The following is a 23,196-nucleotide window of genomic DNA, read 5'->3' as shown; positions in this document are numbered from 1 at the left end:
ATCGCTGTTTGTAAATCTTACGTTATTATATAATGCAGAAGTGAGTTTCAAAATTTCTTTATTAAGGTCCATTTTGTTGACGCAAATGCTGTTGACAAAATGACTAGTTGTAATAACCTATACAACATTCAAATGTTTTCACCGTATAATTTATAACATTTCTTTAACTCTATGTTTAAATCATTAATGTTTAGATTTAAACATAGAGTTAAAGAAATGTTATAAGTTATAACTACATTACTTCAGATAAAAGTTCCAATTGCTGATTTTTTTCTATTTCAGCAACGAGGTTTAATATTTTTCTCATTGCAACTGTCGATTTGAATCCCTTAATTTCGTACACGCATATTTGGAAAAAGGACCAGATATATGCCTGCAGGCAACCGGATAATCCAAATGAAAAACAAAAAATAATTTAAAGCAAAAATCGATGGCTTCAAGTGGAGATGAGCACTTATAAGTAAGATTAACGATGATGACGTAAAACTCTTTTAAGTCGTGTAAGGATCCGTAAAAAATCATAAATGGCTGTGGTACCGTGATCCTTTTGTTAATATAAAATTGCTGCTTCTTAGCTATGAAGGCGTTTAACGCACTTTCGCTCAATGGCTCCTGAAAACGTAAATTAAGATTTTTTTTAATCCATTGTTACTTATTGTATATATTGTAAATAATCATGGAATAATCAATTTTAATTTCAGAAAAGTGTTTAAGTGTGTCCGAAAGCAGAGCTAAAATCGGGGCATTAAAATATCGGGACTTCGACTGTCCTCGTCTCGAGACATGTTTTCGATCTCCAGAAAAACAACTGTATTATTATCGCGACCCTGTTAGCCCTGCGTGTTATTCCTCCTGCTTGTCGTTGGTCTGTCGCCTGTAAAGTCGACAGGTCACGCGATGAAATTGACAACAACCAACGGCAATCAGGACAGCCACCGTATCGCGGAGCGCTCCGAGCGTGTGCGCTCCCTTCACGCGACGCCTCATCCACCAACCACGCTGCAGAAATCGGCATGGAGACGTGACGTAAAGGGCTTCGGCCCTCGAGGCGCCCAATGCAATGCGATGATTTTAAAGGAAGCTATTCTATTGGAGTGGTGGATGAGACGTCACACACGAACCGAGCTTATAAATTAGCGTCGCATGGTAATGAGAGAGGATTGTTCGCTCTCGCTCGGAATAGACACCGTTGTCTCTCGTAACTCTAGTCGTAGTGAATCTGAAACGGAAACTGTGATCATTCGAGAACTTTATTGTAGACTGTTTGTGATAATAAACTTATTAGAATCAGAAACTCTGTCGAGATACAAAACCGATTCTCCTTCTCCTGACCGGCCTTCGCGCGCGCTTAAACAAAGTGCTTAATAATTTAATTCATATCTAGATGAAACCTTCTTCGTTTGTTTTTATTAAGGTGACCTAAATTTAGAAATTTAGAGTCATACTTCAAAAATTAAAAAAAGCATCAATTATTGAAAATAATATTAGTATAGTTAAATTTGTTTGGTTCATTTGTTTGGTTCTATATGATTTAATTCCATTTCACTATTTAGACTCTACAGTGTTTTTTTTTATAACGTTACAATCATATTTTATTTTCAAGAAAGAATTATTATTCTCTAACAACAGCTATAATTTTACTGTATAGTATTTGCAAACCGAAACATTTCGGATTTTTTTTAAGATTTTTGAAAAGACTTTTGGAAAGTCAAAAATAGGAGTGCGCACTCACATTGTGCGATAATAGAAGACACATCTGTATAAAAATTGATAAACATTGTTCGAATATTCTGAAAAAAACAGCTATGACAGACAAACATGGCGAAATTATATGCGTTCCATATTTACTGGTACATCATAAAAACTACGTTTTTTCAGTAAACTGTAATTAATACAATCACCATAGATGAAAATAAAGTTTGCTTACCTTAACGTGTTCTATAAATGATACAGGGATGTCTCCTTGTGTTGGCCTCCACTCATCTTTTTTTACTTTAAATGAATGGCTTATAAGACTAGAAAGCAATAGCAATGCCAATGCGTGAATACTGTCTGTAGAAAATATTGTACAATTATAATTCTGACATATTTGACAGTAACCATTCAAATCCTTTGATAAACGTGCGTATTACTATTCATTACAAAACTCACCAATACTTAAAGCATCAATGTCCTCATGAAGTAATGGAGACTTCATGTAATCTTCACGAAAACAGATTTCTTCATCAAAGTCTTCATCGATGACACACTTATCTGTAGATTTTTTCCTAATAGATTTTTCTGAATTGGCTTTACAAGCCCTTTCTTTAGCGTGAAGAATTATCTTTTTTGAAATATTAGACCAATTTTCAGTACACCGATCAGAAACCGGTATGCTTTTTAATTTATCATTTGGTCCCGATTTATAATTTTTAAAATGCTCCTGAAAGTCTGATAAAATCTGCAAAATTTAAGCAAACCTACATTTTTTATCTATTGTATATAAGCAAGAATTATTTATTATATCATGCGATATTTACCAGTCGTTTACCCAAATTTCCTTTCAGAACTACAAATTGATTCGTAATTTCTGAGAAAGCCTTATCTTTGTAATGCACCTTGTACCTTTGATCATATGACAATTTCCAGGTTTTCAGAATTTCTTCTTCATTATTTTGTACTTCATTACAAAGTAAACTTATATCTAATTCGATATTAAAACCTGTGAAATGAATACAGACAAGGATACAAAGATACAAGGATACGTTCTCAAATCTTTACATGCAAGTAATTTGTATTTATATTACACTTTCTTCACAACGACGAATAAAATTTCCTCGCACAGTAATTGATTTATGAGTGTACTAATAAAAAAAAATCTCTTTAAAACATTCTTCTTTCAAACAAATAATATAGTTTTTATAGTTTTATACATATAATAATCATGTTTACCACTGTTAGTCTTTTTTCCTCCAGGTCCTTTTGGAATCAATTCTAAAAGATGAACAAGACCCAATTTTTCTCGAAACTTTTGATATGCTCTATATAAGTAACCGCTGCAATTTATCCGTTTATTTTTCTCTCCTTTTATAATATAGGATGGTGAAAAGTACAACTCTCTTATTTTTTCGGAAGGAAACAGTTGTACAATTTATTCTGTTAATTCACCAATGTTCGAGATTCCGTTATCACGTTGCGCCATCTCATCAGATGGCAGCATCGATCGGGTATCGACAGGCCGGATCAACGCGGCAGCTTGCGCAAGCACGGGCGCGCTCATCGCGAACTTCTCCCTCGCGCCAGTGTGAAAACATGTCCGCGCTGTGATCAGACGTACGACGACCACGCTGTGCGTTTCGCTAGTAGAACTGTATTACAGTGCCCATTGCAGTGATTGAAGCTGCCGAGAAGCTTTACTAACGTGTGAAGAGACCGCTCATCAACTCTGGTGCATCAACACGACTACTCAAGCTCACACGTGCGCGAGTGCCGACCGCCACGTGTCTCACCGGCTCACGGGCCACTCACCACACCAAGACAATTAATATAATTGATCTTGCTCATCTTCAAACATTCACAGACTTCTCAATTCTACACCGCTCACGGATTCTCAGGTCAGATTGTATCTTTTTGACGTATTAAAGACGGCTCAGACTGTGGTCTGAGTTATACAAAAAATAAAGGACTAATTCGTTAACACCCTCCACGCGCGTCCTTCTCATCCCGCTTCCATCGCCGGGAATTATCAGCGATTTCGCGAACATTTGGTCCTTCGAGCCGGATGCGTGGAACTTATGGTGTAACTCAGACACAGATCACGTGAAAAGGGCATGCCCTTCGCGATGTGCCACGTAGACATTATAGCGCTTTCGCGAGTGAAAGACAGACATTCTCACGCGCGCTCGCGAGTGTTACACAAGTGTTCACGCGCCCTCGCGAGTGTCACATAAACATTATCACGTGCTCAGTACATGACTCTCGCTTCGCATCGCGCTTTCTCTCGCGTTCCTCGAACGTTCTCGTCTCGTGCAGCATTTCTTACACGTGTCTCGACGTTTCTCAGGAACGCCGCATCACTGGACAAGCTGCTCAACACCTTCAAGGAAGGAATCAAGGGCCTGCAAGCCTTGGGCGTCTCACAGGATCTGGGAGATAGCATCTTGGTGTACCAGCTGTCCAGGCAACTGGATCGCCAGACGAAGGAGCAGTGGGAGACGTCCTTAGGAGCCACGCGCGAGTATCCGCGATTCGAGCAGCTCGAGCAGTTTCTCACCTCTCGAGCACGAGCACTCGAGAGGATAGAGTCCACGGCCAGCTCAGGGAGCACGGTCGCCTCAACATCCAGGCGTTCGACAGCTCAACATGCGGCAGTTCAACCAGCCCGCACGGAAACATCAGACGGCTCCACGGTATACCTGTGTGACTGCTGCAACGGCACGCATTTCGTGGTGACGTGCACCAAATTCAGGGACCTCTCACCGGTAGAACGACAGAAACTTGTCATCTCACGGAGGCTCTGCTTCAATTGCCTCGGCCGCCACAACGTCCGCTCATGTAAGAGCTCACGGGGGTGCAAGAAGTGCACCAACCGACACCACACGATGCTGCATGAAGCTCATCAGGCGAACTCATCAGCGAAGCCGAGCACCAGCTCAGCTGCGTCAGCTCAATAGGAAGATGGTGCAATCGTCGCTCACTCCTCTTTGGCCCGCTCATCACACTCAACATTATTAGCTACGGCCCTGGCTCAGATAAATTCATTTGTGACTACTCAGCGCGTACGGCTTCTCATCGATTCAGGTTCAGAACTCACCTTCGTCTCTGAATCACTCATTCGTCAGCTCAACATTCCTCGTCATCATTCTGTCATCATCATTACTGGAATTGGGGGCGAAAAGTCAACTCAAACTCGAGGAGTTGCCTCACTCCAGCTCCGCTCACTTCACTCAAGATCAGACGTCATCATTCAAGCTCACATTCTGCAGACGTTAACCAACATCTTGCCATCATTCAACGCTGCACCACAGGAATGGCCGCATCTCACCAAGTTAACCTTGGCCGATCCAGATTTCCTCACACCACGGCCAGTGGATATTATCATTGGAGCTGATTCATATGGGCAGATCATCAAGCCCAACATCATCAAACAAGATCCATTGATGCCAATTGCGCAGCTCTCAATTTTTGGATGGCTCGTTCTCGGACCTGTCGACACATCATCATCGGCATCTGCTGCAGTGCATCATGCCTCGATTCAGGAGAGAGAAGATGCTCTCGACGAGTTGCTGGCGAAATTCTGGACACAAGAAGAAGTGCCTGCAAGTAATACTCATGATCTTACGCCTGACGAGCAAAGATGTGAAGAATATTACAAGAGCACTGTTTCGCGGGACTCAACAGGTCGATACACGGTTCGACTTCCGTTAAAATCATCACCTGATACTCTTGGGGATTCGTACCACACTGCGCATCGATGCCTGCAGGGCCTACTAAGAAGATTCGCACGAGATGACAACTATCGATGCCTGTATCACCAGTTCATGACAGAATATCGAGAGCTTAATCACATGACGGAGGCTTCACCCGTTTCCAGCCAGCACGCGCAATATTACTTGCCACATCACGGCGTGCTCAAACCAGACAGTGCAACCACAAAATTACGTGTGGTGTTTAATGGCTCGAGTGCATCTACTTCCGGTCGCTCACTTAATGATCTCATGTACACGGGAGCCAAGTTGCATTTAGACGTCACAGACGTTTTGCTCTGGATTCGACAGTTTCGGCATTTAGTAACAACTGACATCACCAAAATGTACAGGCAAATCAACGTACATAAGGATGACTGGAATTTACAACGGGTTCTCTGGATAGACAAACAACTCAAGGAAGTGGAAAATTATCTAACAACGGTCACGTATGGTACCAAGGGTGCCCCGTTCTTAGCAGTGCGAACACTGCTGCAACTGGTGAAGGATGAAGGCCATAAGTTTCCCCTTGCAGTGCCGCCACTCACTGAGGGTCGATATGTTGACGACACTTTTGGAGGCGCCGACACAGTTCAGCAGATAAAGGAAATTGCAGTGCAACTGAAGAATTTGTGCATGGCGGGCGGTTTTCCATTATCAAAGTGGCACGCGACTCATCAAGATGTGCTCACTGCGGTTCAAGCAGAAAAGGAACAGGGCTCACAAATTGCATTTGACGATTGCACAACCAAAATCCTCGGATTAAACTGGCTTCCTCACGAAGATTCATTCACATTCTCAACAAGGATCTCATCGCACACCAATCAGTTCACCAAACGCCTCGTTTTGTCTGAAGTGGCTCAGATATTCGATCCACTAGGCTTTGCATCACCAGTAGTGATCAAGGCGAAGATGCTCTTGCAGGAGCTGTGGCTTCATAAGCTCCGATGGGATGAACCACTGCCATCCCAGCTCTCATCACGGTGGCTCACCATCAGAAAAGAACTCACCAGCTTAAGCAGAATCTCAATACCTCGATGGTATAACACATGGAGTACCTCGTCAGTGGAATTTCACGGCTTTTCTGATGCTTCTCAACTAGCAATGGCTGCAGTCGTATATATCACCGTCCGCAGTTCAAACGGCGCCACGATTTCATTGGTGTGCTCCAAAACTAAGGTAGCACCGCTCAAACGGCTCACCATCCCGAGACTTGAACTCTCCGCAGCACTGCTGCTCTCAAGGCTCATGCGATACGTTCAAGCCACCTTGAAGTTGAACGTTACAGCAATTCACTTGTGGACGGACTCTGTTGTGACACTCACGTGGATCAAATCTCATGCATCGCGCTGGAAGGATTTTGTGAGAAACCGAGTTTCTCAGATTCAAGATCTCACTGCAAAAGCACACTGGAGATACGTACCTGGTACATCCAATCCAGCCGATTGCGCATCACGAGGATTGACTACTTCTCAACTTCAAAGCCACTCATTATGGTGGACGGGACCACCGTGGATACTCACACCTGAAGCATGGCCATCACAACCCGCGCTGTCGGACGAGTTGAGCTGCAGTGAGGCCCGTCCTGGCATTGCGCTACATGCAGCGGCATCTCAGTCGGAATACCACTGGGACCTCATATATAGGTACTCAACCCTCAATAAATTATTGAAAGTAACAGCTCTCTGTTTCAGGTTTATCTCTCTCTTGAGAAAGCGCCGAGCCAAGTCACTGGACTTGCACTCAGCTTTGGAGAAGGCCAGACTATTCTGGATCAAGGCTACTCAAGCGGCATACTTCACGCATGAGATCAAGATGCTCACGGCCAATTCGAGACTACCACCTACTCACGCATTCAGTCGATTGACTGCGTACATAGACGCTCAAGGGGTTATCCGAGTTGGCGGCCGCCTCAACCAATCAGCACTAGCTCAAGACAACAAACATCAGGCGATTCTACCTCGCCACTCACGGTTCTCAACTTTAATCATCGCCCACGCCCATTTGCGTACTCTACATGGAGGAACACAGCTGACATTGGCTCATGTCAGGCAACAATATTGGATCATCGGCGGACGGGCTCCGGTGAAGTCTCATATCTTACGGTGTGTCGTGTGTGCTCGGCAGAGGGGGATCCGTGCTCATCAACTGATGGGCCAACTACCTCTCTCTCGTGTTACGCCGTCACGTCCGTTTGCTCATACAGGAGTCGACTATGCCGGACCGCTCACCATCAAGACATGGAAGGGACGAGGTGCGAAAACATACAAGGGATGGATCTGTGTGTTCGTCTGCTTTTCCACCTCCGCAATTCACCTCGAAGTAGTCAGTGACTACTTATCAGAAGGATTCATAGCAGCCTTCCGAAGATTTGCAGCGAGAAGGGGAATTGCTCAGACCATGTACTCGGACTGCGGGACAACTTTCATTGGAGCAGACGCCGCGCTCAAGAAAATGTTCGTCCAAGGCGCTCAAGAACATCAACGGATTGCTCAAGTGTTGCAACTTGACGGCATAAGATGGGAGTTCAACCCACCAGGTGCTCCACACATGGGGGGCAAGTGGGAGGCGGTTGTAAAGTCCGTGAAGTTTCATTTGAGACGGACCATCGGGGAGACTCTACTCACGACGGAAGAACTAACAACGTCGCTTACGCAAATAGAAGCCTTTCTCAACTCAAGGCCTTTGGAACCGTTGAGCGACGACCCTGAAGACGTCTCAGCGCTCACCCCAGGTCATTTTCTCATTGGAGGTCCACTCACTACCATACCCGAGCCATCTCTGATCGACCTGGCAACCTCGCGACTGTCTCGGTGGCAGCTCATCCAGCAGCATGTTCAACAATTTTGGGCGCAATGGTCGGCGCATTATCTGCAACGCCAGCAGGCAATATCCAAGTGGCATCATCTTAACAACAACATCAAGGTGGGCTCTATCGTACTGATCACCGAGGAACGCTCTCCACCGTGCAAATGGCCACTCGCCAGAGTAACGGCTTTGCACCCCGGAAAGGATGGACTTACTAGGGTGGTTACCCTCAAGACGGCCACCACGATGCTCACCCGGCCAATTGCCAAGCTTGCCATATTACCCATTTCATCAGGATAAAGGATCAAGAGTAAGGAATCATCAACAAGGTTGCTGATGGCGGGCGGAATGTTCGAGATTCCGTTATCACGTTGCGCCATCTCATCAGATGGCAGCATCGATCGGGTATCGACAGGCCGGATCAACGCGGCAGCTTGCGCAAGCACGGGCGCGCTCATCGCGAACTTCTCCCTCGCGCCAGTGTGAAAACATGTCCGCGCTGTGATCAGACGTACGACGACCACGCTGTGCGTTTCGCTAGTAGAACTGTATTACAGTGCCCATTGCAGTGATTGAAGCTGCCGAGAAGCTTTACTAACGTGTGAAGAGACCGCTCATCAACTCTGGTGCATCAACACGACTACTCAGGCTCACACGTGCGCGAGTGCCGACCGCCACGTGTCTCACCGGCTCACGGGCCACTCACCACACCAAGACAATTAATATAATTGATCTTGCTCATCTTCAAACATTCACAGACTTCTCAATTCTACACCGCTCACGGATTCTCAGGTCAGATTGTATCTTTTTGACGTATTAAAGACGGCTCAAACTGTGGTCTGAGTTACACAAAAAATAAAGGACTAATTCGTTAACACCCTCCACGCGCGTCCTTCTCATCCCGCTTCCATCGCCGGGAATTATCAGCGATTTCGCGAACAACCAAATTTTGAAGCATCTAATCTATAATACAATTTCAATTATTGCATATGTATATATTGAATTGCACTTTGTTTATGTACATAATCAGAGAGGAATAATGTCAACATTTCTTACAAAAATGAACTGCACTATCTGAAATGGTCATCTTCATTGCATTTTCTATTACTATATTACACAAATCTTTCCGTAAAACTTCTTTTGTGTACGCGTAATGGTAAAGAATTAATTTACCAGTAAGTGTGGAATTTAATAACATATATAATGGCTTTGTTTTTTGGACTGCAAATGTTACATTAATAATTACTACTCATAAACAGTAGATAAATATTATAATAAATTATTTCATATGTAGCAAATTTTAAAACTTATTTCATTACTAAATTAAAAAAAGAATAACTATATTGATAGAATTTACGTTCGGAATATAATCGATAAAATGTCAGGAACTGTTGTATTCCAGAAGTACTCGCAGTTACTTCATGTTCATTATAGCCAAATAATTCAGTACTAATTTCTTCTACAGTTGTACAACTCTCAGGATTTTTCAAATAAAATGTGTTTGTGATATCATTTAAAGGTTTCTGGGTAGTTATTGCCTTTGCATGCTCAACTTCAACATCAACACTAAAAGTACGTGCATTATTTTCATCTGGGATTATCAATGCTTTTTCACAATGACGGGAAGATGTAGAAGATTTAGTTTCTGTACTGCACATGTAGTTTTGTAATTTCTTATTATCGTTGATAATTTCAGCATTATTGGAGATAGGTATGACAATGCAACTGTTTGGTATATTACATGAACGTTGAGATAGCTTGCTTCTCTCGCATAAAGCAATTTTATACATGCATTTGAAATCGTCCCTGCATTTATTAATTCTAATGGTATAATATTATCAATATCGTGTTCAGATAGTTGGTAAAAATTTGATTGCGATACTTTATGAACTGCAAAAAGAATGTGAATAAACGATGTACTAACTTTACACTGCTTAAACTACGATTGCCTTATTTAAGTTTTGCCGTATCTACATTTCATTTCAAAAATACATTTGCTAATAATTAGAATCAAATAATTGCACATTTTCAACCGCACGTGCATTTTATGGTTATGTTGTAGGTTATGTGTACTACAGTTACGTTGTAATATATAAATTTTATGACTATGTTATACTTACACTTGAAAAGCTCCTCTAAATATGAAAATCCCAAGTCACAAAGTTCACTTCGCACAAAGGAATCCATGATTTTACATTTAGATGATGTCAGAGCATCATATGTATATCACAAATTCATGTATACACTCACGTTACGTTTACTATAGACAATGCGCGCATCATGCGTGAAACGGAACGGGGGGATATTCTAAACGTGCGCATGCATGGTAAACAAACGCACATCGAAGGTATCGAGAACTCTAGCACCGTGCACCACAAAATCTGGTGCAGACGTAACAAAAACCTATTCGTGTGTTCCGAAATAACGCAACCCAGTAAGCACTGTACAGTTGAATGCATATGTATACAAATAAATAGTGCTGATCGACATATAAATAGTGCTCGAATGATATATTACAGCTACCTCAATTTCTAGCATCAAGTTTGACAGTGAGTTCGGTTTTCCGTGTAGGCAGGCGCGTCGATCGCATAGGGCGCGGCGATCGCACAGGCGCTGCAGCGGGAAAGGCTGGCAACCCTGGCGCGCAGGGCGCGGGCCCAGCGTGGTCCCGCCAGCGTTGCCAACCTGTACGATAAGGGTGGGGGCGTACGATAATTTAACCTCCCGTAACTTAGCCGGTCAACTTCGACTTTATTAATTTTTTTTTTTAATCGTTTGTTGGTCGTTTGTTGGTGATTGTTGGCCTAATTACAACGTTTGTTGGTTCTTAATTTTTTTTTAATTAAAAAAAAAATTAGCCTTAAGTTAGCCGGAAAAATTTTATTTTTAATTTAAAAAAAGCCTAATCGATGCGTAATCGTTTGCTGATGATTGTTGGTCTAATTTTAGCGTTTGTTGGTTTATTATTAGTCTTAAAAACGAAAAAAAACGAAAAATTATCTCACATTAAAGTAATCGAAGATTGGTTTATTTGCCTACGACTTAAGGTTTATTTCTATCAATTTAAGGCTAACATCTATAAAACTGGCTATGAATACGGGCCTTAACATCGGCAGAAAATCGCGAAAAGATCAAGAAACATGGTGGTTCCTGTCTTTTTGCGCCGTCATCGTTTTAACGAGAGACCGAGTGAGAAAGGTAATTAATGTAGAATTCTATATGCTAATGTTTTAAGCAGAACGTTCTTTGATTTCTAATAGCGTTTTTCACTGGCAGAGCTGGTGCGCATTCAGTGCACATTAAAGCCGTCGTACACAAACCAACGTAAAGTGTATGCTTAGTATAAACAGGTTAAATCATGATTGCATTATTTGATAAAATATGTACTGGGTATTTTATCAGTCGAAATATTTGCATTTTACTTTGAATATTAGAGATTAAATCAGTGTACAACAGCTTTAACGTGCACTGAGTGCGTACCAGCTCTGCCAGTGAAAAACGCTATAAGAGGATTTATATCTTATTTTTTCTTGCATAGATAAACAGAATGTTATCGGAAAGTCATCTAAGTATTTTGAGAAGAATCTTCGGAAAGATGAACGTAGAAACCAATTGTTGCAATTAAGAAGAAAGAAGCGCGAGCAAGTATTTGCGCAGAAGAGAAATCTCGGTGGTTTTTCTTCGTCACCTGTTCGTATCTGCGTATTATAAAGGAATATTTTTTGATATATATTCCTTTATAATTTATGTTACAGGTTGCACCTGTTTTACAAAATCTTCAAGGTTCAAATAAAAGGTAAAGTTATATATTTCTTTATAATGCATATTTAGTGTTACTTTGTTTTTGCTGTGATCGAGTTAATAAAAGTGTAACTTTTTTTAGGTTGGTTCAGCAGTTATAGCTATATTTTCTCAAGATAGAGCTCTTTATCGAGCGGAAGTTGTGAATATTGATACGCGGAAGGATGCATACGTAGTTCAGTACATAGATTTTGGAAATTGCGCAATCGTAGATCAATATAATATCTATTCTGTCGAGAAGAAATTTATGCATCTGCCTAGATTAGCAGTGCAGTGTTACTTTCTATCTTTATCTAACTCTTAAAATTAGAAAAAGATGAAAGGTAAATTAAACCGAGATTAAAGTTAATCTGCGTTGATAAAAATGGACATAAAACGTAAAACCGGTAGATGGATACGTCACGTATTTAGTTACCGATTGAGGGAATTTTGGTCCTTGGGGGCCTATTACGGCTGCGTTCGGGGAGCGCGCTATTAGCGCTATTTGCTTATTCTATCCTTGTTCTACACTTGATGAGCGATAAAGATAGAATGATGCAATAGCGCTAATAGCGCGCTCCCCGAACGCAGCCTTCGTATCTTTTCACGAAGTGAAAATGCGAAAAGTGAGAGAATTCACTAGAGTATCTACGATTTCATTGGTCGAAATCTAGTAAATCTGTTCACTTTTCGCATTTTCACCTCGTGAAAAGATACGTAATAGGCCCCCTGATTGATGCCAGCCAATCACAGCCATCAGAGGGCGTTGTCACGTGACTTGTTGGCGCCTGTTGGCAGCGTTGGCGCCTGTCTTAAGACTCTTTAGGTTATCAGTGTTATCACATTCTCGTTCGACGTTCACCATTGCTCGCGTTCTCAATTTACGAAAAAGGCTAATTCGTTTTTTATTTAATCGTTTCAAATGGAATCAGATTCAGATATTGATTCTCCAAGCAAACCAAAAAGGTTTTGTGGCACACCTGAAAAAAAGAAAAAAATACGTGGTGATTCTAATAAAATAGTGTCTTATAGAAAACAAGTATTTATAAATGAGTGGAAAAACAACCCTAGGTATAAAATTGGCTCAGGGCAGTTAACGAAGACAAATACAAAGCAAAATGTATACTGTGTAATATGAGTTTTTTGGCTGAATTGAGTGTTGTCAAACGACATAATGAAAGTAAAGGACATATTGAAAACATTAATTTAATTGGTTACAAACAGCCAAAAATGTTAGATTTTAGCAAGGTTAACATCAAACCGACACTTGAAAAAGAAATAAAAAGAGCTGAAATCAACCTTGTAAGCTATCTTGTGTCCCGTAATCATTCATTTAATTCTGCTGATGATCTCGCTGTAACATGTAAAAAGAGTTTTCAAGATTCAGAAATTGCAAAGATTTCTCTAGGAAGGACCAAAGCAACAGCTATTACTAAGAATGTGATCAGCACTTGTCATGAAAATGAGATTGTCAACTTCCTCAAGAACCAAAAATTCAGTTTTATTATCGACGAGTCCACAGATATTGGGAATATTAAATCACTATGCGTTTGTGTTTGCTTTGTGGATCCTGTCAAGCCTGGAATTAACACTATATTTTGGGATTTGTTAGAAGTAAGAATAATACTTATTTTACTTAAGCTGCTTTTGCTGTTTTACTTTACATATTATTTGAATTTAAATGATTAGAAAGTAATAACTTTAAGTAGGCACATCACCTTGTAAACTAGTGTTAATAGCTAAAATATATGAAATAAATAATAGTATATATTTCTAAAATATTTAAAGTAATAAAATACAATCAACTTTTTTATGTATGTATATAAAAATATGCCTAAATGTATATATATTTTCATATTTGTGCTCTCTTTTTAAATTCAGATTTATTCACCTCAAGATGCTGATGCAGCTGCCGAAGGAGCAATAGCAGACAGGTTATTTACGAGAATTAAAAATTTGTTTGAGAAGTTTGGAGTGCCCATGGAGAACTTGATAGGATTTGCCAGCGACGGTTGTAACGTAATGTTTGGAAAAAATAACTCGGTTGCTCAAAAGTTACAAGAAGCGTGTCCAAATATTATCACAGTAAAATGTATTTGCCATTCGATCCATATTTGTGCATCGGAGGCCTGCAAAAAACTTCCTCGAAGATGTGAGGATTTAGCCCGAGATATTTACTCATTTTTTAAAAACAGTTCAAAGAGACAGGCACAGCTTGCAGAATTTCAAGTTTTTTGCAATGTAGAGATTCATAAAATTTTGAAACCGTCACAGACACGATGGTTGTCAGTTTTAGAAGTTGTAAAAAGAATATTAGAACAGTGGGAACCGCTTAAACTTTTTTTTCAGTGCAAACTTTTCGAAGAACGACTTATGTCTGTTGAAAACATACACGTTGCTATGAATGATATTTTTGTGAAAATGACTTTTTATTTCTTAGAGTGGGCTCTTCCCTTTGTGCATTTAAATCAATATTTTCAAGGAGATGAAGTTTTGATTACAAGTATTCATGAAAAAATGTGTGCTACTTTTAAAGATTTATTATGTTGCTACATGGAGCCTGAGTATGTTAATAAAAAGAACATTCAGGAAATTAATCCTGAAGATACCAGCAAATTTATAAAAATTGAAAATATTTACTTAGGTGTAAAAATTCTGCAAGCTTTAAACAGCGATCAATTAAAAACCTGTAGTGTCGAAAAGATTATAGCTTTTAAAACAAATTGCCGAAATTTTATGATCACTGGCTGTAAAGAAATTTTGAAAAGATATGATTTTTCCAATCCAATTTTACCAAAATTGATGTGGCTAAATCCAAAGGAGGCTTTATCATCAAATGTTTCAAGATCACCAACTCTGCAACCATTAATGTGCTTACTTCCTAGAATAATAAAAGATGAACAATTTCAAATTATTGATGATCAATGGCAAAAAATGCCTCACAAAATTCCCGGATAATTTTAAAGAATTGCCTCCCGACAAGTTTTGGCTGTCTATAAAAGAATCTAAAGACCACTGTGGCTGCAACGAATTTGACGAGCTTTGTGATTTTGCTCTTAACGCTCTGCTATTGCCTCATTCAAGCGCGGCTTGTGAACGCGTTTTTTCGAAAATAAATGCCATTAAAACTAAAAGTAGAAATAGATTGTTACTGTCAACAACAAAATCTTTAATTCTGGCTTCACAGTGTGTGAGTAGAGTGGGTGGTTGCGAAAAATTTGATGCTACCGAAGAAATATTACAATGTATGAAAAAAAGTACTATGTATCCTGACAAGACAGTATCAAAACCAAGTACATCCGCGAAGCCAACTATAATAAATCAATTATATAATGAAGATTTGTATGAAGACATTATGTTTGAAGTAGATTTTTAAGATAACAAGTTCCTTAAATAATTATCTATTTTTTGTTCTTTTTTTGTTATAGATAGGATAAGTTAAGGCTCCTGGTCCCTGAACCGAGAACTCCGCGTTGACGGTGGCGACGTAGAAATAAGAACTCTCTCCAATGGAGAATAAGCAAGAAATGTTGAGAATTGACACGTTGAGAATTCTTGCGTAGTATTTCCAAATAAAAAGATATTTGCTTAAAATAACACTACAGATCACTTCAGCACACTTCGAAAATACTCCGAGTTGATGTTAAGACTACCCCTTTCCCTTGACAGTTAATAAACAGCAGTAAAATGAATGTAATACGAAATCTAGTCATGCGCCTGCGCACAAGCCTGCATCGTATCACTTTCGTTTTACGGCTGTTTATTAACTGTCAAGGGAAAGGGGTAGACTTAACCTCAACTTGGAGTATTTTCGAAGTGTGCTGAAATGATCTGTAGTGTTATTTTAAGCAAATATCTTTTTATTTAGAAATACTACGGAAGAATTTTCAACGTGTCATTTTTCGCTTCTTTCTCACAATCCAACATGGCAGCGAGAGTACCCAGGAGCCTTATGCCCGTATCAGACTACGGATTGGGATTGAGATTGGATTGAAATTTGACCAATCAGAGCAAAGTTTACTAAACTTGAGATCAGTTTTCTCTGTTCTGATTGATTAAATTTCAATCCAATCTCAATTCCAATCCTTCCTTTCTTTATGTTTTTTAATTTTAGTTGAAATGGGTCTGTTCGCGTTGCTTGCACTTTTTGCACTCAGCATCTTTGCTTTCTCTCTCTCCAACGGCCAAATATATATTTATCTCATTTCAAGTGCAAAAATGTTTGGGGATTTCAAGCAACGCGAACAAACCTAAATGATTTATTTTATGTTTCAACTTAATATTTAGACCAAATATTTATCATTATATTATGATATATATTAAAATATAAATGACGGAAGAATCTGAATCTGTATTTTTATTAATAAAATCCTGTTTCAATCAGTTGCATTTGATTTTTATTTATATTTCTCTGCGATGAAAAATGTACGATAATTTGGAGTTAATACGGTAATTTTAAAGCTTGAGTACGATAACTTAGCGTTCACAGGTTGGCAACGCTGGGTCCCGCCGGGCCGGAGAGCCATCACTGTCGTGTGAGCCGCCATCGAGGTACCATTCAGCCCTGTGATCGTGACGAGAAGCTGCCGGCGAAGCGATTGTAAGGCCACTGCTCACGCATCTCAAAGTAAGATCGTCGCGATACCGAGGCCCTCCCGGGAGTCGCGTTGTGCCGCGAGAATTGTAATCCATATTAGAGTATCGAGAGGAATACCGCGGGAGGACCCGGCCGAGAAAGCAAAGGCTATACTGCCCGGGAATTCGGATGTGCGGCCGCCGACAGTCAGCGTTTCGTAATCTGTCTGATTTCCGTTCGATTTTTGTGATTCGTCTGGTTTCCGTTTGATTTCCGCGATGCGTTTTATTTCCGTGTGATTTCCGTTGATTCGTGTGAGAATTCGGTAGAGTATCGTGAACGGGGAGATGCGCTTCGCGTAATCGAGCCGTTTTGGGCGGGGTGCTCTTCGCACGACCGGGCACCGTATCATCGCGGAGCCGTAGCGTGGCCTCCGCGTGATCGCGTCGCGGCGTGCGGGGCATCGTTGTGTTGCGTGTTGCGGACCTCGCGAGGCATCGAGCGTGATGGCCGAGGCCAATCGCGGGGTCAATTCGGGACTCGCGTAATCCGAAGGGATTTGCGGTCATTTTTGGGATTCGCGCAATCGTAAGAGATTCGCGGTCATTCGGGAGATTATCGTGTTGCGTGCGAGATCCTCACAATTAATAGCGTTCGGCGGCATCGATTTGCGTCGATGTAATGTTCCGCGTAATGTTAATGTATCGTTTTGCGTAAGGCGTAATGTATCGCTCGCGTCAGCATATCGTCCTCGCGTTAATGTATCGTTCTGCGTAAGGTACATCCCGCGTTAATGTATCGTCCCGCGTAAAGTATCGTGTCGCGTTAATGTATCGTCCCGCGTAAAGTATCGTGCTGCGTTAATGTATCGTTCCGCGTTAGAAAATTGTTCCGCGTTACGGTTTATTCGCGCTAAATCATCAATGAGTGGTATCGAGATATTTCGCCGATCCCGCGAAGCGTGGCGGGACGCGCTGTGACCGTCGTCGGTCCTCTACGGAAGATCATACACTATCTTGTCTTCTTCTCTCCTCTCGTTAAATATACTCTTTACCATTGTTATGTTATTTGCTTTATTTTTTGTGTGTCAATTGCGCCGCGCTCCCTCTCCTCTTTCTACCCGAGATCTACCAGCGGTCTCGCGTGTGGACCTCACGCCTGAGATATTTTGTATTGAGGCCTTAGCGTGGAATTTAGAGTAACGTGGTGCGCGTAGTCGCACCTGGCGCCCATTATTGAGTGGAGAAAAATATCGGGTCGAGCTACCATCAACCCCTTGGCTAAAGAGATATCGGGAGGATTAAAGTAAAGTGACGGCGCGCTCCTTTTCGGCCGGCGAGACCGAAAGGACATCGTCGTCGTCATAAAAGTAAAGAAAAAACGATTAAAAAATACATTTTTGTATTGAATGAAATTTACGTTTAAAGAAGATGTTCGAAGTGATGGCCATCATTATCGATGCAACACTGGATTCTTTCGATCACTGATTGGCTTGCTCTTTTAATAACGTCGGGAGTTATTGATGCACAGGCTGTAATAATTCGTTGTTGCATGTCTGATAATAATGGCCATCACTTCATCACTTCAAACATCTTCTTTGAACGTAAATTTCATTCAATACAAAAATGTATTTTTTAATCGTTTTTTCTTCACTTTAAATCTTGTTCAATGATCTTGTGTCATGAGTTCTGAACTTGTTTTCAGCTCTTCTATCATATTACCGAATCAACCTAGACAAAAATTATTATCGCTATAGATAGCCTCCTTCGTACCGTACAATTTTGGTTACACTAATAATTTTTCTCTGGGCCTTATAGATTCGAATATATTTAAGGTGGTAATAGTTATTGCCTCACTCTGTATAGATCTATATTTGCGTATATCTTTTAAACTATTATAGACTAATTTTGAGGCATTTGAAATTATATGTAATTTTAATAAGTGGGAGTGCTAGCTTATGTTAGGCTGTAGCCGGACGATGCTATCTTCGAGCTAGAATCACGCGATTTGATTTCCTATCATACGGTCGCCACTCGGTTTGACTTTTGATAACCGAGAAGGTATACTAAGGACTTCGTATCCCTTAATAATTATATTTTAATAATCTTATTTTGTTTCAGGTTGACGTCTGGATCGAATTACTCTGGCTGCTCTGGTTCCCCGGATCCTCGCATTACCGCATACCGTATCACCATGTGTCTCGATTATTATTAATTTTAACTCTAATACTCTTCTTCTGTTTCAGGTTCCTGCCCAGGATGGATCATCGCCGCTGCTGAACTTCCCCGGATCCTCGCTTCATCGCATACCGGATGGCCGCTGGACAACGATGGATCATCGCCGATGGACAAGGTAAGTTGAAGATAGGTATAGATAATTGTATAATTAATCTTAAGACTTTGTTTCAGAATTGATAATTCTTTAATTCCAGATCATCACCACAACGCTACAGGTTGTTTCACAATATCATAAAGGTGGTTCACAATGGTAGTTGCACGCACTTGTGTGCACCCCGCTTTACGTTTCGGAATTCGGAATAATTTTTACAATAACCGATTCCTTTTGGTTCGGGCCGTTAGTCTCGTTGTTACAATGCTTTTCTTCAACATAACTTTCCGCGCCCTGAGTCTTCTTCGCCACTTGGTTATCACTACGCGATCACGTGCCTCCAACGTGATATACGCTATTTCGAACAAATAATTCGCACACGCTCACGCGGGAGATTCCGTTTGTTATAAACAACGAATAACAATGTTCACGCACTACTTCTGTATTCGTGAGACCCAATGTCCACGTTTTGTTATATACTTCGATAGGCACGACCGTCGTTAACGCTATTACCGAAATACTTGCACTACGTTTACGTTAAACAAATTATTGTTGCTGGTAACTCTGTACCCCTCGCTATTGTTGAACGAGTATTTAACGCGCAAATACGCGGGAGTATCCGGTTGTAATATACAGTCAGGAGAACGTCCGCACGCTCCTACTGTATCCGAAAGACTGCCTGGAGGAACGTCGCTCGCTCTGCCTCCCCACTACGCCGCGTCATTCCCACTTTCAAACTTTCTCTTTTTGCCTATTGTATTCGGCACGTACGCCCGGCGCGATCACGCGAAAACAACATGACTATCACGCACCCGCCGAATGACTTACTTCTAGAATGTTCTACGCGTGGAAGATTCTCGTCGTTCTTTCGGTGATTCCTATACCTCTCCGGACGACGATTCTTCGGGTTGATAGCACATGACCAACTTCCTCGGACGTCGACGGGAACCCCTGCGCATGTCCTCTAGGATGCTCCCCGATAGATTCCCGATGTCGCTTCCTGGCGAACTCGCTCGGTTTAACTTTTACTTATTCGCCGACGACGCCGACCCCTCTACTATGTTTATTAGAGTACTTTAGCGTCGATCCTGCCTCCTGTTCCAAAGGAGGATGTCGGTGCCGCTGTTTTCTGGCACTATGGTTTTTTCTTGACGCCGACCTTCCAGATTGGTCTACCAGGTCCTGAGGAATACGTTTCCGACACTTATTCCCGGGGATGACCTTGGTGCCGCTAACTTCTGGCACCGGTGTCTTAAGGTGACGCCGACCCCATGGGCGTGACTCTGGGATTGCCCTGAGCTTCCCCATATACTTTATTCCAGGAGACGACGTTGGTGCCGCCAACTCCTGGCACCGTCACTTTCTGACGACGCCGACCTTATAGGCGTGTTCGTGAGGTCCTTCTGAGGCTCCGCATGCACTCTGTTCCAGGAGATGGTGCTGGTGCCCCGAACTCCTGGCACCGTGGTTCCAGAATGACGCCGACCTTCTAGGCGTGTCCTTGGGACTCCTCTGAAGAGGTTAATCGAGTTTATTCTCGCAGATGCTGCCTGTGCCCGGAACTCCTGGCACCGTGGTTCCAGGATGTCGCCGACCTTATGGACGTGTTCCCTGGCCTATTCTGGTCAGGCTTACGGCCCTTGTTCCTGGAGATTATGTCGGTGCTCCGAACTTCCGGCATCGGTGATTTGGGATGACGCCAAACGCATAGGCGTGTATATTAAGTGTCGCGTAATGTAATTATAATGTCTTTTCCAGGAGAGGACGTCGGAACTACTATTTCTGGAGATTTTCGCGGTTCTCGCTTACAACGCACGCCATTGATGCCGATTCGCGTGCGACCCAAGAAAATAAACTAGTTTAGATCATTGACGCAAGATCCGTCGAAACCAAATAAATGTCGACTCGGCTTTAACCAAACTAACCTATATACGATATCAATTGCGCCATCGCGCTCGCAGGGTAATAACCTTAATCTATTGCTTAACCTATTTAACCCATCACCGTATAAAGAAGGATGCCATATGGGCTTTATGAAAACTAACGCAAACTATAAGAGAGCAAAATAAAATGGAACTGATAGCCCCGTGATCTTATTCAGAGAAACGAAATGCTGTGGGGTATTGTCCGCTCTCCGCGTCACTACCACCACTGTCGCTTAGAAGCGAATAGGAGAGTAACTCCGCGTCGACTCCGAACCGCTACTCGGGCTTTGGGAACCCTCGCTCGAACTGCTCGTCTCGGAATCCGACTCCTCGGATGAGCTCGTCATCACCTCTGGCTCGATCACTGGTACCTCTAGACGCTGTAAAAGTATGCGCGGCAACTTAACGCGTAGTTTGCCCACGCTTGGACGGCTCGAGGAAGCCTGCGGCTTCAAGGCCAGCACCCCCACTTTCAATTGCGATTTCCCGCGAAACCGCTTGAGCACAAAAATTGTGAAGCACATAATTAGCACATAAAGAGCATTTAATTTCTGCATGTGTTATTCCGGTTTTTTGTGCGGTGGGCGTGCTAACTTAATAGACATAGGGTGCGTTCGGGGAGCTCGCTACCACGTTACCAACGCTAACGCTATTAACTCCGTTCATGGAGCCATGATCCACAAAATGGTTCCCCTGAATATTAGAAATGAGCAGGTTAAATTATTTTTATATTTTATTTATTAACATTAAGCGACGTTTTAGATTAGATCATATTTTAACAAATATTTTTGTTCTAGTAAAACTTATTGTCCAGTTAAATGACATTGTTTTTATATAAAATGAGAAATATAATTAAATATATTTTTTAATAATATATCCATATTCGGTTCCATTTGATTATATGCTATATAAAATTAATTTATACTTTTAATACAATAAAAAAATTAGTGTATATGAATTTTGTCCATTAAGCTATATATAACTTTTATTACAGTTTTTATAAACTATATATCTAAGCAATACCTAGTCTAGGTAATTTACCCCCTCAGGGGGTGGGGGAGGCCACCGGGGACCCTTAGGGGTCCCTAGGAGCCTTCCTCACTACGGATTTTGCGAACCCGAGGTACCCGAGCACATCAGTACCGTAACCTCCGTCGGTCTTCGGACTGACGGAGGCCGGGGAGTCCCTTCGGGGACTCGCGAGGCAGACTACCTCTATAAATAATTGTCCGGTCGGACGGGACCGTGAGGGACGAGATAGCGCAAGCTATCTCCGTTACCCGACCGTCCTAAGGGAAGGAAAACCCTGACAGAAAACCGGGGGACCGGCTGCCCTGGTTAGGAGACTGGCTAGCGTCGGCGAACCAGTCTCCAACAGCCGGTAGGGGTTGGCGGCCCTGATTTAAATCGCCCGGTCGGCCGGGACCGATAGGGAGGAGTTTCTACTTCTCCCGCCGGCCTAGAGGAAGGAAAACCTCGATAAAAAACCACAGGGCGAGGTCTCGGATCCCTCAACCATTGCACACCGGTGCTCCGGCAGGTTGGGGGATTCGGACCGAGTTAAGGGGGGATAAGGTTTCTCTCCTCTCACCCATTGCACGCCGGTGCTCCGGCAGGGTGAGGAGGGAGTATCCACGAGGGTTATAGGGCGAGGGAGGGTTTTCTCCCCGTTCCCGAGGCGGGCAGGAATGCCGTCTCGCCGAGGAAACGGGAAGGTCCCCCTCAATGCCTCCCTGATGCCGGTGCTCCGGTGGGAGGTGAGGGGGACAACCCTCTTTTGGGCTGCCCCGGTACGTGGTGCCGGGGCAACCGGAGGAGAGGCCCACATCGGCGGTTTGCACACCAGGGTCGTGGACCCACGGTGCCGCCGGTGTGGAGGGTCGCCCCGGGCCGCTCGAACTTATTTCGAAGTCGGAGCCGGGGCGACCTGGGTGGGTAGACTCATCGGGCCGCCCGGAAGTACTCCGGGGTCGGGGCCGATAGGGTCGGGCTCGTCGGGCCGCTCGGACTTATTCCGAGGTCGGGGCCGGCGATCCTGAGGAGAGATCCGTCGGACCACCCGGAAATAGTCCGGGGTTAGGGCCGGCGGATCTAGCCGCCGGACGTAAGGGCCGGCGGCGAGTCTAGTAGCTCATCGGTTGGTGATCGCATTAACTGGGGGAGCATCCTGGACCCTGTCCTCTCGCGGGCGGCGGTGGGGGGGCCGGGATCGAGTTACTCGGCCGGATTCCCCCCCGCCTAGCTTAGCGCACGGAAGGGTATGGTGGGGGCTTCCCCTACCCTAAACCGATCAATGGGCTGGCGGGGGTCGTCGGCGCAGAGGTTACCTCGGCCG

General features: G+C 42.7%; 1 protein-coding gene and 1 long non-coding RNA gene across 2 annotated transcripts; both read left to right on the top strand.

Moving 5' to 3' along the window:
- Positions 1-897: 897 nt before the first annotated feature.
- On the top strand, positions 898-8,552 carry LOC139783675 (uncharacterized). Its single transcript, XM_071722817.1, has 3 exons — positions 898-1,097; positions 4,043-4,533; positions 4,780-8,552. Exons 1-3 carry the CDS (start codon positions 898-900, stop codon positions 8,550-8,552), a joined length of 4,464 nt encoding a protein of 1,487 aa, XP_071578918.1.
- Positions 8,553-11,456: 2,904 nt separating this feature from the next.
- On the top strand, positions 11,457-12,329 carry LOC139783671 (uncharacterized). Its single transcript, XR_011721344.1, has 3 exons — positions 11,457-11,724; positions 11,791-12,048; positions 12,136-12,329. It is a non-coding gene; the product is annotated as an uncharacterized lncRNA (long non-coding RNA).
- Positions 12,330-23,196: the final 10,867 nt, after the last annotated feature.

The sequence above is a fragment of the Temnothorax nylanderi genome, unplaced genomic scaffold (genome assembly GCF_030848795.1).
Source record: "Temnothorax nylanderi isolate EJ_2023f unplaced genomic scaffold, tnyl_v1.0 TNYL_tig0529_pilon, whole genome shotgun sequence".
NCBI classification, from domain to species: domain Eukaryota; kingdom Metazoa; phylum Arthropoda; class Insecta; order Hymenoptera; family Formicidae; genus Temnothorax; species Temnothorax nylanderi.
The sequence above is the reverse complement of the archived record's forward strand: the minus strand, read 5'-3'. Positions and strand labels throughout refer to the sequence as shown.